The following is a 15,118-nucleotide window of genomic DNA, read 5'->3' as shown; positions in this document are numbered from 1 at the left end:
ATTCTGTGACCCTGGTTCGGTAATGGCTTTTTCCTATTTTGTGTAAGTGCCTCCTTATTGTGGATCTTGAATCTGTCATGCCACTTTCTTGCTGTTAAACCTGTATTTCAGCTGAAGTAGCACAACAATTTTTCTTTATACCCTGACCAATTTTCCTGACTGCTGAGGCTGAATTTTTTGTTGGTCTACCTGACCGTCACTTGGTATCTCCATTTTTAAATCACACATAGAGCACTAACTGGAATTTTCAAATATTTGGATGGGTTTGGATGGGTCTTTTTTCTTTGGCCTTGGCTCTTTGGCCTTCTCCATGGCTCAATAGCTAACAAAGTCAATGCAGCTCTTTGTGAAATGTCCAGAGGTTGCAAAAAGAACTACAAAACAGGATGACTATAAACAGGCACTGCTTAACCATCAAATACATAACAGGTGTGGGATCAGCCAATTAAACCAGGATATTTGTATGTATATTATAAGCCCAACTATTTATTTATATGCAAACATTTCATCAGGTCCAATTGGTTTTTCAGTTGTCATTCTCTTTTATATAGGGGGCACACAATTATCTGATAAATTACTTCACCTCACTGTCAAATAAGTAAAATTAAATAAAAGAAAGAGTTTCTGCACGATCACATGTAATGATTTTGTCATATTTTCCAAAAACCTCATAAGAAATTATGCCAGGATATGAAAACATGAGCAAAACTGTAAAAGCATCTGTAAGTCCGAAATAGTAATGAAAGACACGACTACAGTACACTGGTCAAACCAAACCACTTAAATAAAAGCTGAAATTAAGAATTTCAGCTACATCTTGACTTGTTTAAAATCCCCTGTAGTGGTTTACACGGGAAAATTACAAAACAGTCTGTTTCTGTCCAAAACCTTATGGACATAGCTCTGTTCTGTGTTTAGTTTTTATTTATTTAATTGTTGAAAATATAGCAATTTCTGTAGATGAAATCTATCATTCAGTAGGATCTTGCTTTAACCTTTTAAATGCGCCCACATCGTAATCCCAATATGAATTTCTGCTTTCAACCAATTTCTGTCAGAGAACAATGCTGGTGATAAATTTTCTTGCAGTTTGAAGGCAGAAGATGCTTTATCATAATAAACTCACTCATAAAATTTATGAAGAAAACAAAAACCTTTGTCTATTTTAGCATTCTGCCAAATTCAGCATTCTGCTCTATGCTCGCGACCTGCTTTGTGATTTATGCATTCAATAACATTCCCCATATATCCATCAACTGGCAGATGCAGATGGTGGCTCCAGTAATCTGGAGGATAGGGAAGAAGAAAAAGGAGAGGAAGAGAACTGTGAAGTTGCAAACATATGCAGACTCGTTATGTCCACAGTGGCCTTGATGTCTTTTAAGACCATCTGTTTTCCAACTTGTGTGCCCTTTTGAGTCAAAACCCATCTGTGATATAAAGTAGAAAATGGCAAAAATGTTGTTGGACATGGGTTTGGTGGATAAAACTGCATCATTAGTCGAATCATGAAGGGAAAAAAAACATCTAGAATTTTCTTTAACAAGTCGGTTGCAAGAACAAGTTGCATGCAGCTGGATTATAGATGACACACATCATACATAGCAAAGCAGTTTTTTTTGTAACCAACTTGTTAACTGATAACTTACTGACGCACATAAATTGCCTGGGGTGGTGTAGTTAAAAATACTCATGCACAAAGAAGTGTGTTGACAGTTATCTTTCAAAGTAAGTAACACAGAGGACACTTTTACTTATTTCACTTCTGCCCTGCACACACGTATTACAGGAAATTATAAATTAGATGGACTTTGACACAATACATTATCAGTGTTAAGCACAGTCATACTAATTTGTTGGAATTATGTCATTTGCATATCAAGCGACACACACATGCAGTTACAGGGACAATTAAGTGGCTCAGGGTGACACAAGGCTGCACTAGCCTGGAGGTCAGACAGACTTAACAGTGATTCAGACTGGAAAAAACAGAAGCTCTGGGAGTGTATTAAAAAATGTGGCATGTAATGAATTGTCAGAATAACATAGAATTTTAAGTTACAGAAAAATATCACATGTAATTAGATTCTAGGCAGTTGTACAAAATTATGAAACTGTCTCATATGATGCAGGTGTATTTAGTTGACAGTCAGTTATGACCACAAAGCAATATATACACCATTATGATGAGAAACAGTTTGTTTTAACTGGGGAAGGAAGTGAATAAATCATAAACTGCATTGTATTATATTATCCATCCATCCTCTTAACTTCTTGTCCAATTCAGGGTTGTGGTAGATGGAGGTGTGGGGAAGGGCTTAAAGACTATTACATCTGTCCTAGGGTGAGACGTGAGGTACACTGTGAACAGGTCGCTAACACACAGAGACAACCATTCACAGTCACATTCACACCCGCAGCCAATTTAGAATTATCAATTAATATGCATGTTTTTGGACTGTGAAAGGAAACCAGAGTACCTGAAGAGAACACAAGCAGGTGTAGGAGAAACATGCAGAAGTCCATGCCTCACTTTTTTTTTGTCTGAATTTGGACAAATGTTCATTTGATGAACTTCACAGATCTTGATCCTAATGTTCAAGGCCACATTTGTCATGTTCATGTGAATATAGTATATTGAGATCATTAGGAGGGCATCCACTCCACAAATTTTTAATTCTTTGAAGAAAAAAAACTTCAACAATTATTAAAGGTTTTTTATTTATTTATTTATTTATTTTTTATTCATCTGTTCTATCGTTGGCACCCATGATACTCTTGAAATGGTCTGCATTTGAGTGCTGCCCGGATCAACCACATTTTTCTATTGTTAGCTAATCCTCTCCACTGAGCAATTTGGTTAGAAGTGCTTTGCTTAAGGGCACCTCAGTTGTAATTGCTGAGAGAGATGAAATGGCATGCATTTTTCTAAATTCTAGCACCACTTCAGTTTGATTCACAAAAAGTCTTTCCACTTTTTGAAAGACCCCTCCAGTGAAAACTTGGAATGTTGTTAACATATCCATATGGTGTGTTTTTTTTATATGCTAGCTTATAAAATAGCTCATTAGCAAAATAAGCAGTCAACGCTTAGGATGAATATTTCCCCCTTAGAAATGCAGTGTACCAATAACTTGTCAAAATTATGTATTAAGAGAGCTTGTGTATATATTTGCATATTCTTCGATCTGCACATACGGTACTAAAGGATGCAAATATGTAGAGTGTATCTAAGCTATTTAAGGCATGAGGGGATTATATTTTCATGGAAAAAATCAATATATGTCATTTTAATTAACATGGATGTCTTTTTTAGATATAATTAATGTCTGGAGAAGAAGTTCAAAAACTGTACTGTAATGATGCCCAGGACATGTTGCACTGCTTTATATAGTGCCTTTACAATAACCAATATACTGTAGATCAGCAGTCACCAACAAGCCTGACCTGCTTTGATCTCATCACCTCCTCACTGTCAGCCCACAGACAGCCTTTCTCCCTCAGAATGACAGCCGTAATAACCATCTCTGGATGGCCTTGTCTCAGATGGCTTTAGATAACACGCTTGCATAACACTCAACTGCCTGAATTTATACCGTCGCTGTGCCTGACCCTCACCCTGCTACCTCTAGGGTGTAGCTGAATGCAGCTGGTCTGTTCCTGTTGGTGGCACAGTTTTCATGAAGCCCAGCTCTTATCCTTCTATGTAATCTGGCAGTTCCAGCAGCAGCCAATCACAACCTGTTTGTAAGCTGTAATGCTGGAATCAAAATGCCTGACAGTAGAGCTGGAACATGTGATACTGATAACATGCTGGAAAATGATTTTACTACAACAGTGCTGTGCTCCTATACTTTGTATGTGCATATAGCCATTAACTGAAAATTTCGTATACTAAAGGCTCACATTTCAGATTTGTAAGCAAAGCCACTGACCGTAAAACACTCACATGAATAGATTTTTTTTAAATCTTTATACTGACAACTGCCTAAGTATGATGATTTATTCCAGTGCAAACTCTGCTTAAAGACCTGATAGCGTCACAAGTTTCCATTATATTTCTAGTATGGAAGTAGCAAAAGGGACTATCACTGTATTTCCATGGCTGCTGGCAAGTGTCTCTCAAATAAATATTCGCAAATTGTATTTGATGAGCTAAAGCATTTTGAATTACTTTTATATGCTTTGAAGCAGTCTTACTGTTAAAGGAATTGTTAGATGAACCGTTCCTTCAAACTCAGGTTTTTTAAAATTTAGTGTGGCACTGTATTATCAACCCTTTTGCGCATCAAAGGTACTGTATATGTTTGCAGCGTTGCAAGCTACCAGCTTGAATTAACTGTGCTTCCCCACAGAGTGTAGTGACAGACAGAGGGAGGAGAGAAGCCTGTCATTTGAAGCATGAAATCCCGTTAACCAAGTCCTCTGTCACTCAGCACCCAGTAGGGAAGCACAGCATGCAGAGCTGTAAACTCACAGGTTAAGAGGCAGGGCCACCAATACTGCATACCGAATCTGCTCACTGAATGAAGATCAACATTATACAGTACTTAGGTTTTGCAGATCCACACTTTGAAATCCGCCTGCATTGTCCTTGTTGTTATACACATAATACTTTCTATTACCCTCATTGATAATGTCGTAGTAGTGGGATAATAAGGTGGAATCAAGAAGGCAATACTATCAAAACAGCAAATTAATACCTTTTAATTACTAAAGTAATATCCAAGCGAGAGTCAAGTAATCAACAGTTTTTATAGCCGAGCAATATTGTATTGAAATTTCTGTAATTTCGTAATAACAAGCCAGAGGCTGGAGTTAATATTGTGGAAACAAATGCAAGATTATGAGACAAAATCAATTAGTAATAGTATAGTTAAATGGGTAAAAATAATAAAACATGGTAATATCTGTGCATTTGATTTTTTTTTTTTTACTTTGCTACCACTTTAAAGGCAGTTATCTCATAATAATAAGGTAATATTAGCTCATGGGATTTCCATATTAGGATACTATTACCATATTAAAAGAGGGCATAGCTGTCCAGTTTTGTACTTTAATCCCCCAGGCTCCTTGGCCGCCAGAGTACAGGAATGGCACACATGTACACTCCATCCGTGGGTGTTGGCAACTGTTGTGAGTGGCTGCAGACTACAGCCTGGAACAAACCCGCCCAGTTTCACTAGAGTGAAATTTCTTCTTTCTTAAGCTGAGGGGCAATAGAATTTGACCAGAGGAGGAAATTAAGAAATTAAGAGGCTTCCATTGCAAATATTTCCTCACTCTGCAAAAGGGTAGACTGATTCTTTTAATTTTCACCTCATAATATACAAATTCAAAATGCAGACATGAAATGTGCTGTTCTGATCTATTTGACAGGGTGACTGGTTCCAATCAGTGGGATATGAGGATGCTTATTTTCACATAAGAATTTAAGTAGAGCACAGAAAATTTATCAGGTACGCTATTCAGGGTGTAGCCAAGGAACACCCTCGTGTTCGGGCTGGCACTCCCCCCTGGGGTTTTCAGTGTATCAAAGAAACCATGGACCCTTGGTAGACAGTGTTCACATATTTGAACAGTTTTCTAATACGTGCTTCCAGCAGAGAGGAAGTGGCAAAAAACACCAGGGTGCTGTTACGCATCTGTCTAATGGCACTTGGCCCCAGAGGCGCTGTTGAGCACATATAAATTACTTTGTGCTCATGGCAGGTTTTCTGACTTTGAGACATTTCTTGCTAATCCTGAAAAATTGTCATGTCTTGGTCAGGACAGACAATACTACAGTGATACACCATCAGGGAGGCACTCGATCTGTGGCACTACATGGGCTGGCTTACAATCTGATGATGTGGAGCAATAAACAAGTCTATGGGGAGTAGGACTGAACCTCGAAATAACACACCAGGTGTGGGACAGACTCTGCCGGGCAACCAAAAATCTGTTCACATTATGTGAAAATGTGTATGGTCCTTTGTTTTTTATACGAAGAAACTAGGGCATGCCATTAAGATAAGACGTACTAGCTCACCCATAGCCAAATGCGCTGGTGACACTAGTTACCTGAAAACTGAGTGAGGCATCCCACAGATTGGGTGTGTGTCTCTGTGGCACGCAGATAACAATCTATCAATTACAGATACTCCTGACTTCAACTTATTATGTGCATAAAGCACATCATTTACTCCATTCCAGCCTCTCTACCACCATGGACATGACCAAAGAGATGTCAAAATACATCATGGAAATTACTGTAGAATTACAAAAGGCTGGAATGGGCTTGAAGACTATTGTCAAGAAACTGTTGCTGCCATTATTTGGAAATGGAAGACATATAACACGACTATTGGTCACCCTCAGTTCAGTGCAAGATCTTGCCTCATTGAGTGAGGTTATCATGATAAAAGTGGTGGACCAACCCAAAACTACATGAGAGGAGCTTGTTAATATCGTCAGTCACATAGAGCGCCATTGGTAACACACTGCGACCTAATGGACTGAAATCATGCAGTACCGCATGGTCCCCTTGCTCAAGGAGGCACATGTGCCACAGAAGATCTAAATGATTTAGAGAAGCTTGGGGAAAGTGCTTTGGACCAAAATCAAACTCTTTGGCATCAACTTGACATGCCATGTTTGGAGGAAAAACATGCTTTGAGAATGACCCAAAGAACACCATCCCCACAGTCAAGCACAGAGGTGGAAAAAACATTGTGCTTTGGGGCTGTTTTACTGCAGAGGATACTGGATAACTTCAGCACATTGTGGAGCCAATGGACAGGGCCATGTATTGTAAAACCTTGGATAAGAACCTCCTTCCCTTAGGAAGAACACTGCAGATGGGTCATGGTTCTTCCAGCATAACAATGGCCCAAAACATACTGCCAAGGCAACAAAATAGTGGGTAAAAAAAAGAAGAACAGTAAGATCATGGAGTGGCCTAGACAGTCTCCAGACAGTCTCCAGACCTCGGTACTTTAGAAAATCTGTGGATGGAGCTGAAGGTTTGAGTTGCCAACCAGCAACCAAAATTTAAAGAGTTTCTGTAAAGAGGAGTGGACCCTAATCCCTTCTGAGATGTGTGCAAACCTGATGACCAACTACAACAAATGTCTTAGAGCTGTGCTTGCCAAGAGTTTCCCAACCAAGTACTAAGTCATATTTCACTTACTTATACATACTTATTTTACTTAATGACATGCAAGTCAATTTAAAACTTTGATGTCATTTTTGTCTGGATTTTTGGTTGATATTCTCTCTATCCAGTAAAATGAGAGTACTATAAAAATTATAGACTGTCCATTTAATTGTTAGCAAACTTACAAGTTTATAGGAGATCAAATAATTGTTTCCTCCACAGCATTGTAGAGGAAACTTATTATTTAAACTTATTTAAGTAACTCAAGTAATTTGACATTCTGGGACATAAGTTCTGTATTTTGCATTATTGTTTCGGTACAGAAATAGCAATTTTACAAGACAGTGTCTCCCAGTTTTTCCAGCCGGTTTCAAAATGACACTTTGTGACATAATAATATTAGGCAAATTAGCATGGAAATGAAGGAAAGTGCCAAGCCAGTTCATGACAATGAACTGATCATCTCTTTTGTTAGTCTTTAAATGAGGGAATGGAAATAAATCTGAATGGGAATAAATCTTATTAAGATATTATTTGAAAGCCATGCTGTTGACCATCTTATGAACGTGTTAGACTTTGCATTCATATCACAAAAAATGCTAATAAGATATGAATAAAAAAAATTTTGAAAGCCATTACCATCTAATTATTATACACCATATGAAGAACATGCTTAGGATAATTTTAATTTCATAGGTCTTCCATGGCTTTGTAAGTAGAGACTAGAAATCCTTTGGAAACTATGACCAGTTACATTTTTTTCTAACTTGTTTCAAAAATGGTGTAAAAAGACTTTCTGTAGTGATTCTCAGACTGCTGCCTGAAATTATAAAGCAGGATTCAGGTTGAATCTCTCACAGTTGGCCTGCAGTGTGTTAGCTGAATTTCCTCCAGTGGCTGCTGATGCAGCTGCAGCCTATAAATAGGCCCACCCTAGACAGGCGGAGGGGAGGAGGGCTTTGGTTAACCCCTGAGACCCAGTCCTAATCTGACCCCAATAATAGCAGACATCATTAGAGAGGCATTTCAGCTGACTGGCCAGGAAGGATACAGGGCAACCTCTGTCTGGAGAGATTTTAGGATTGCAACATCTCAAGAGAAGCACAGGACTCTGGTTTAAGCACTTTCAAACTCACCTCATTGTTACCTCTCTGTCAGCCTACTCTTCTTTTGCCACTATATGACACAATGTAGACAGGAGAGAAGTAGCAAACTTTCTACCACCCATTCTCGCCTTTCATATCTCCAGATGGCAGAGTGTTAGAAAGGTTTGGTGCTTCTGTGCCTCATGTGCATTGCATGGCCTGGATTCAACAAAGCAGTTGTAGCAAAGCTTTGCTTCCCCAACGGTGCTTTTCTGCAATCAAAGAGTATTCATCTCCCTCTTGCCCTCCCTCTTGTAGAGCCATTTTGGCACAGTTTGGATCTCTTTTCACCCTCCCACTCTCTCTCCCTTCTCACTGTGCTGTCCCTTCCATAGTTAGTCTTGGTCCTCTTGAGGGGATAGCAAGACATTCACTGATGTGTAGATTGTATCAGATTTATTACACAGGGGTTTACAGGTTAGTCTTAATTAAGAGGTGAAATCATTAAGGAGAGATAGATAAAGAGAGGGTGCCACTGAGAAGACCTGTCTTAGGCAGAAATCTTCTCTCTGGTCCTTAGGGCTTCTAGACAACCAGAAATCTAACACCTGCATTATCCACCAGATTTTCCAGGAGGAGGACTAAGCAATAGTAATGCTTGCTGGATTACATAGACTGTGAAAGAAGGCAGCAAGGAAATATCCCCAACTCAGCTCAGTACTTCAAGAACAGCTAATCATATTTGCATGAGTTTATTCAGTCTTCGAACTTTAAATTCAGCAGCACTGTGAAAGTAAAGGGAAAGTAAGCCTTCATTTACAGGATTTGTTAATTTCTTAAAGTTGCAAATGAAAATCGGTGTAAATGATTACAGTCATGTCTTCTTTCTTTCCTATGCCAAAGTAGAAAATACTTGGTTAGATTTGAATGTCTCGCACAGCTTTAGGCATGCCTATGCATCTGACATGAACTAATGAAACCCTAAAAATCTGAAGATGTACAACCCCTTTTTGGAGATAATCCACAAGTTTGTTTATCCTTTTTATTGCTTGTGGTTTGCTGTGGTGTTTTTCCAGTGCATTTCCAGGAGACTTGGCAATTAAACACTTTGATGTATTTTTTCTGGATTGTGGTAATGATGTTTGCATTTCTGTAGGTGGAATGCTTTTCTTCTTTAGCTCCACTAGATACGGTTATTGCTTCTCACATTCTACAAGGATTACAAATAAAATGATATATCCTCAAAGCTACCGGGCTCAAATTGGGTACTTATTACCTAAAGTGTCATCTCAAGCTAAGGTCATTAGATTTGCACGATCTGATATCGTCGTGTTGGTGTTGTTCCCAGATCATCATAATAAATGTTGTTCCAGGATCAACATTGCAAGTGACCAATCAGAATGTTGTGACATCATACTTTTGCGACTTCGGGAAAAACTGCCGTAAAACAAAAAACTGTACTTAAGCTGCGAGAAACCGCCTCTGTCAGCCGATCAACGGACCCTGACCCTAACCCTGACCCTAACCCTAACCCTTTAATAAAGGGTAAGCAGAATTGATATTGTCCTTGCAACATTGGAATTTCATAAATGCACGAATGGCTTGGCGCGCAAAAGAATAACGTCACAACAATGTGATTGGTCACTTGCAATGTTGATCCTGGAACAACATTTTCATGATGATCTGGGAACAACACCAACACGACGATATCAGATCATCCGATTAGATTCAGTCAAACCAGCCCTACGAGCACATACAGGAACTTGGTGCAGCTCTTACCAAAACCATTCTTCATTCTTTTAGAAAAGAAGGACTCTTTCTTTTCCAGTGTTTTAGTTTGACCTTCAAATCACACCTGCTCAGTTTCATTTCCATGTATGGCTAAAGATTAAGCTAAGCAGAATATTATCGCTTTTTAAAGTGATTTTATTTTAAATGTTATTTTATTTTGTTATTGTGCTTTAAGAAGACCAAACTAAATATTGCTTTTAGTTGCAAAACTCCTGCATTTTTGTCCATTTTTTTTGCAATATATGCCTAATTAATTAATTAATTTTTTTGGCTCAGTTGATTGTCCAAGGTTAAGACTGTCTTGTATGTTATACTTAATGACTAATACTGCCAAAACTAGTTGAACAGCTAGTTGCATTTTTACAAGGCATAGACCTACAATTCAAAACAAGCAATCAAGGAAATATTAAGGACAAATAAAAATGATTGCTGTCTAACATTAGTTGTTCAAATTATTTTTTGACTGACAGAAACATGCAAATACAAATAACAAAACTCTTTTTGTAGAATTGTATTTGATCTAGTCTCACGTATTTAATCGCTTACTCAGGCACTATTGCTGTGTGAAATTGAGAGGTACAGGCAAATAACTGGAAATGAACCATTCAAATTTCAGTGACAGTTTTGCTGCATAATTCATTGTTATGAATGTGTGCTTCACTCTGCATTAATCTGTAACGTATATTACTTTGTCTCAGTGGCATTTTATTTTTTTTCCATTGGAATGTGCTGTCTCTCTATTTCCAATATGTGTATGGCACCCATGTGAGATACCATTGTACAATATGGAAATAAAGTTAATTGAGGTGTGCTTTTAAAGTCTGAAAAATCTATTTCATGTGTGGTGTTGCACAAGTATGTTAAACAAAAAATACCAGTTTTCCTCCTTAAACCGATCTTTGTAAAATAAGCATTACTGTAGCTACAGTGGTGGGACAAGTCTGACTGGTTTCCAGATGTGCTTTTGCTTTTAGAGGCTGCTCTTAATCTCCCACTCCTCTTCTATAGTGGTCCAAATGAAGTTGCTTTGTGCTATACATGTGAAGTGATATTAAAATAAAACAGACAGGCACAATGCTTTGATTTTGTTCACAACATCAGGAAAACTTCCTCTCAAAAATCTTAAGTTAGAAAGTAGATGAATGCTTTTTACGAGCAAGCATGTTGACCTTTAATATTGAAAATCTGTTAAAAAAAATCCCAGCTCCTGCCAAACCGGTGGGCCTGTAACCAAGAAGAAGTTGTTTGTTACAGGTAAACTGGGGTAATTTATTTTCACACTCCTGCGCTTTTCGTTGTTTCAGCATTGCCAACTCCCTCTGCAGAACCTGTTAGCAAAATAAGCCTAAGGCAGCAAGCTTTCTCTAGAGGCAAGGGGTCATAGGAGTTACCCTACATTCACAGGGAACAATTGTTTGCTGATAGAAGTACAATTTAGCCTTTTCTTTACATGAGACCATGTGTATTTTAATATGGACTAATCATGAAATCCTTTGACATTGTTTATTCAACTGAAATGATTCATTTGGATCAGAACAAATCTTCTCTGGCAAACAGAAGAAGGATCCATGGCTCACCAACAATGTCCTTCTTCAAAGCAGCATTAGGGGCTCCATTAAAATCCTGTCACCTCGTTTTCTTTATGACTGTCTGTGGTTTCTGAAGAGAGGAAAAATCACAGTCATTCAAATGCTAAGTGAGTTTAACACTCCTGTGAATACTGGAAAGGAAAGAACTGCTCGATCATCTACCCAGAAAAAAAATGAAACAAGACCAGTGTTTGAATATCCTCTTCTGTTACCTTTATCTTGTCACATGCCATTACCTCTGCAGAAAGCAGACTACTTGTCACATGCAGAACACTGTACTACGTCAGTCTTCATTAAGATTTATCCATGGCCACAAATGCAGCCGAGAGACTGTCTCTTTGAGGTTATCGTGTCAGCAGATTTTTAATCCCTTTGCCATTAGACCTTATAATGAATAAACTTATCATGAATCAATGAGGTAATTGCAGGCAGGATTACTTTGTGCACTCTCAGGCCATGTGACAACAGTTTATTCATAAGAGAAGCTCTAGGGGTAAGAAGGTTGCTCCTGTCCCATTCATCACTGGAGAATTCACCTTAGTAATGCTCTCTCCTTTTGCTTCACAGGTCACAGATGGAGGTACTATCAAGCAGAAAATCTTCACCTACGATGCTATGTTTAATACAAATTACTCTCACATGGAGGACTACCGCAGGCGTGAAGACCTTGTATACCAATCAACTGTCCGGTAAGCCTAAAAATGAATTCAGTTTTCTTGTTTTTCATAATAGATTTGTTTTGCTGCAGTGGTGAATTGTAAAATATTAAACTCACTGTATAATCAAACAACCTTCTGACACTGTGATGAAATGCACTAAGATGAATTCCTGTTCGGTGCAACCCAACTTCATTCCCAGCCATCTGCTGGTGGTCAGATGAGGCCAGAAGGCCAGACTCAGTGACCGAGCAAAGGGGTTTTATTACATGAGGACAGGAGGCAGTGGCAAACTCTAATCATCAACTCTGCACAGGATAAAGTCTTTAGTGTTAAAGATTTATCTAACATCTGGTCAGGCTGCCCTATTATGTAGTGGTCTTATATACCCCAGGTAGCAAACCCAATCTCTTACACTTGGAGCGATGCAGCACATGGAGTTGAGCATGTGCTTCACCTATATTTGAAGCATCTGTGATCCACAGGATACATAGTACTGCTATGTATGAATTAACAAGTTTTACTAAGTTGCCAAGAAATTGAGAACATCAGAGTAGGAGGAGTCTCGTGGCTTTGGTTGGCTTGATTACATATTTAAGGCATCCCAGGGACGGCCTTCTTTTACCCCAGACCTTAACAATACGGCTGGCAGCTGTCTGCATATCTCCGCATTTCTCTCTCCCTCTGCTTTGGGTCTTCTGCTGTAGATATCATTATTTGAATGCTTAGCAGCACAAAAGGAAACGCTGGCCATTCATTGTCCTTGCAACTTCATTCAAACCCAGAATGCTTCACACTTTGCATCCTTTTTGTAATGATCCCACTTTCATCATTCCTTTTCATCTCATCTTTATCCTGCTGTTTTTTTGATTTGGCTCATGTACATTACCTCGATGTATTTTCTCTCCTTTTTCTTTATATTCTCTTTTCTCCTGTGTGGTGTGGCTACCCAGCTGAAAATGATTTATTTAGACAATCCTACTATCCCTTTGGGAGTGTAGGCGTCATCAAAATGGAATGGCGTACACACTTATATTCACACTAACATGAAAACATGTTTGTACACACCAACAAAAGAAATCACCCACCACACGTGGACACATCCATATATATATATATATATATATATATATATATATATATATATACACAGAAGTGAGAGAAAGTCTTCTACAGCACACTGATCAGTTGGTTGCTACCTGCACCCGTACAAAAATGCTAAGCCTGTGTTAGTCATCCAGAAAGACATGTGGGATTCTGCCACAATCACACCATTTTTCCAGTCAAGAAAGACTCCCTGGTCACACTCCTGCTTTCATGGTGTCTCACAGAAGCTCAGTGCTTCTCATAAATGCAAAAAGCTGAATTTTTACTCACTGTATTCACCCGTTTCCACTTTAGAATTGTAAATCTTCTGTACAAAGCCTTACCACTCTGACGAATGGAGCTTTATGACCAAAAATGATTGCCTCAATATTCTGTAGCCTTTATAAACATGGAACATTGTGCAGGAAACTTCAGAGCGTTTGTATAATCTAAAAGCTATATGTGATTATTGTACTATTATAGTGTAGCAATAATAAAAAATAATCCTTCCTACATCTTGCAATTATTCAACAGCATCGGAAGTCACACTGATATTGGTTCATCTAAGATTTCCCAGTCTTGTTTGGCATCGACAGCTTTTAGTGTAATCTTTCAAAGAATGACAGCAGCTGTGACAGTCTCCATCTTCAAGTGTCAATACATAGATTAGTCCTTGTAAGGGAAACAACAGATCTTGCACATAGCTAGTGACCCTGGAAATTTGATATCTATTCAGGGTCCAATCAAAAGCAGGAGTTTGCTGCTTGTCATAAAAGATCCTTTGATTTGACATCAGTTATTGGTTTAACACATACTGTATAGGCTACACGTAATACTGTTGCTTTTTATACTGAGAACAGTTCGATTTTTATATTATTGTTTGTAGTCACAGCACTTTTTTAACATTACTAATGGTGCACAGTGACTTGAGATACAACGCATTTATCTGCCACTGCACAGCCTTTATTTGACCATTTTTTCCTTACACTTGACCACTGGCTGTTTTGGAAAACCTAACCAAATTGGATGCAGGTTTCATATGTGTTCCTTAATTTTTACACATTAAAATTTGACTGCAGTTGCAAAGTCAGTTCTTCTCTTCCACTTGAGGTTTCTGTAAATTGTGCCTTAGTAGTGCAGATAAAAAAACTAAAATCTTATTTTGAGGCTGATATTGCTAAGTTATAGAAAATAGACATCTGTTACCTTGTCTGTGTGATAGAAACAATGTGTTTAAAAGGAGTAGGAGTTTTAGTATAATGTTCATTGAAAAGTGCAAAGCCTGTATTTTATATTAATATATTTGATATTAATGGAACCCTATTAAGAGAACAAGTTAAAGTATAACTAAACTAAAATTCTCTTTTTACATAGAGTGCTGTTCCCATACTTTTTGTGAGGTGCCAGCAAATTACCCCAGAGTGTATAGTTTTCATTCATACATTCATACATTCAGCCAGCCATACAAACCCCATTTTGTTTGTATGATTAAATATCTTTTTTGCTACATCACTTTTTATACTTAATAATAAAAGTCTCGTAGTCTTGGCTGTGTCACCTTGAAATTTAAGAACAATTGGTGTACAATCATTTTATTCATTGTAACAGTTTTAAAACTATTTAGATTATTTTAACACTACAATAGGCTGATGATCCTATCCAGGATGTACCCCGCCTTTCACTTGGTGACAGCTGGATTGGGCAACACTGAATCAGATAAGCAGAAGAAAGTGGATGAATGGATTATTGTAGCAATTAAAAAGTAAATCGTGC

At 38.1% G+C, this 15,118-nt stretch overlaps 1 protein-coding gene across 2 annotated transcripts in view; it reads left to right on the top strand.

Moving 5' to 3' along the window:
* igsf21a (immunoglobin superfamily, member 21a) overlaps positions 1-15,118 on the top strand; it is a 190,752-nt gene that overhangs the window by 100,976 nt on the left and 74,658 nt on the right. For both annotated transcript variants that reach the window (XM_063473621.1, XM_063473622.1), the window contains one exon: positions 12,171-12,292. In XM_063473621.1, the coding sequence (XP_063329691.1) occupies positions 12,171-12,292 (122 nt within the window). The remainder of the gene's footprint in view (positions 1-12,170; positions 12,293-15,118) is intronic.

The sequence above is a fragment of the Pelmatolapia mariae genome, linkage group LG5 (assembly GCF_036321145.2).
Source record: "Pelmatolapia mariae isolate MD_Pm_ZW linkage group LG5, Pm_UMD_F_2, whole genome shotgun sequence".
NCBI lineage: Eukaryota > Metazoa > Chordata > Actinopteri > Cichliformes > Cichlidae > Pelmatolapia > Pelmatolapia mariae.
This window is presented reverse-complemented; position numbering and strand designations above follow the sequence as displayed.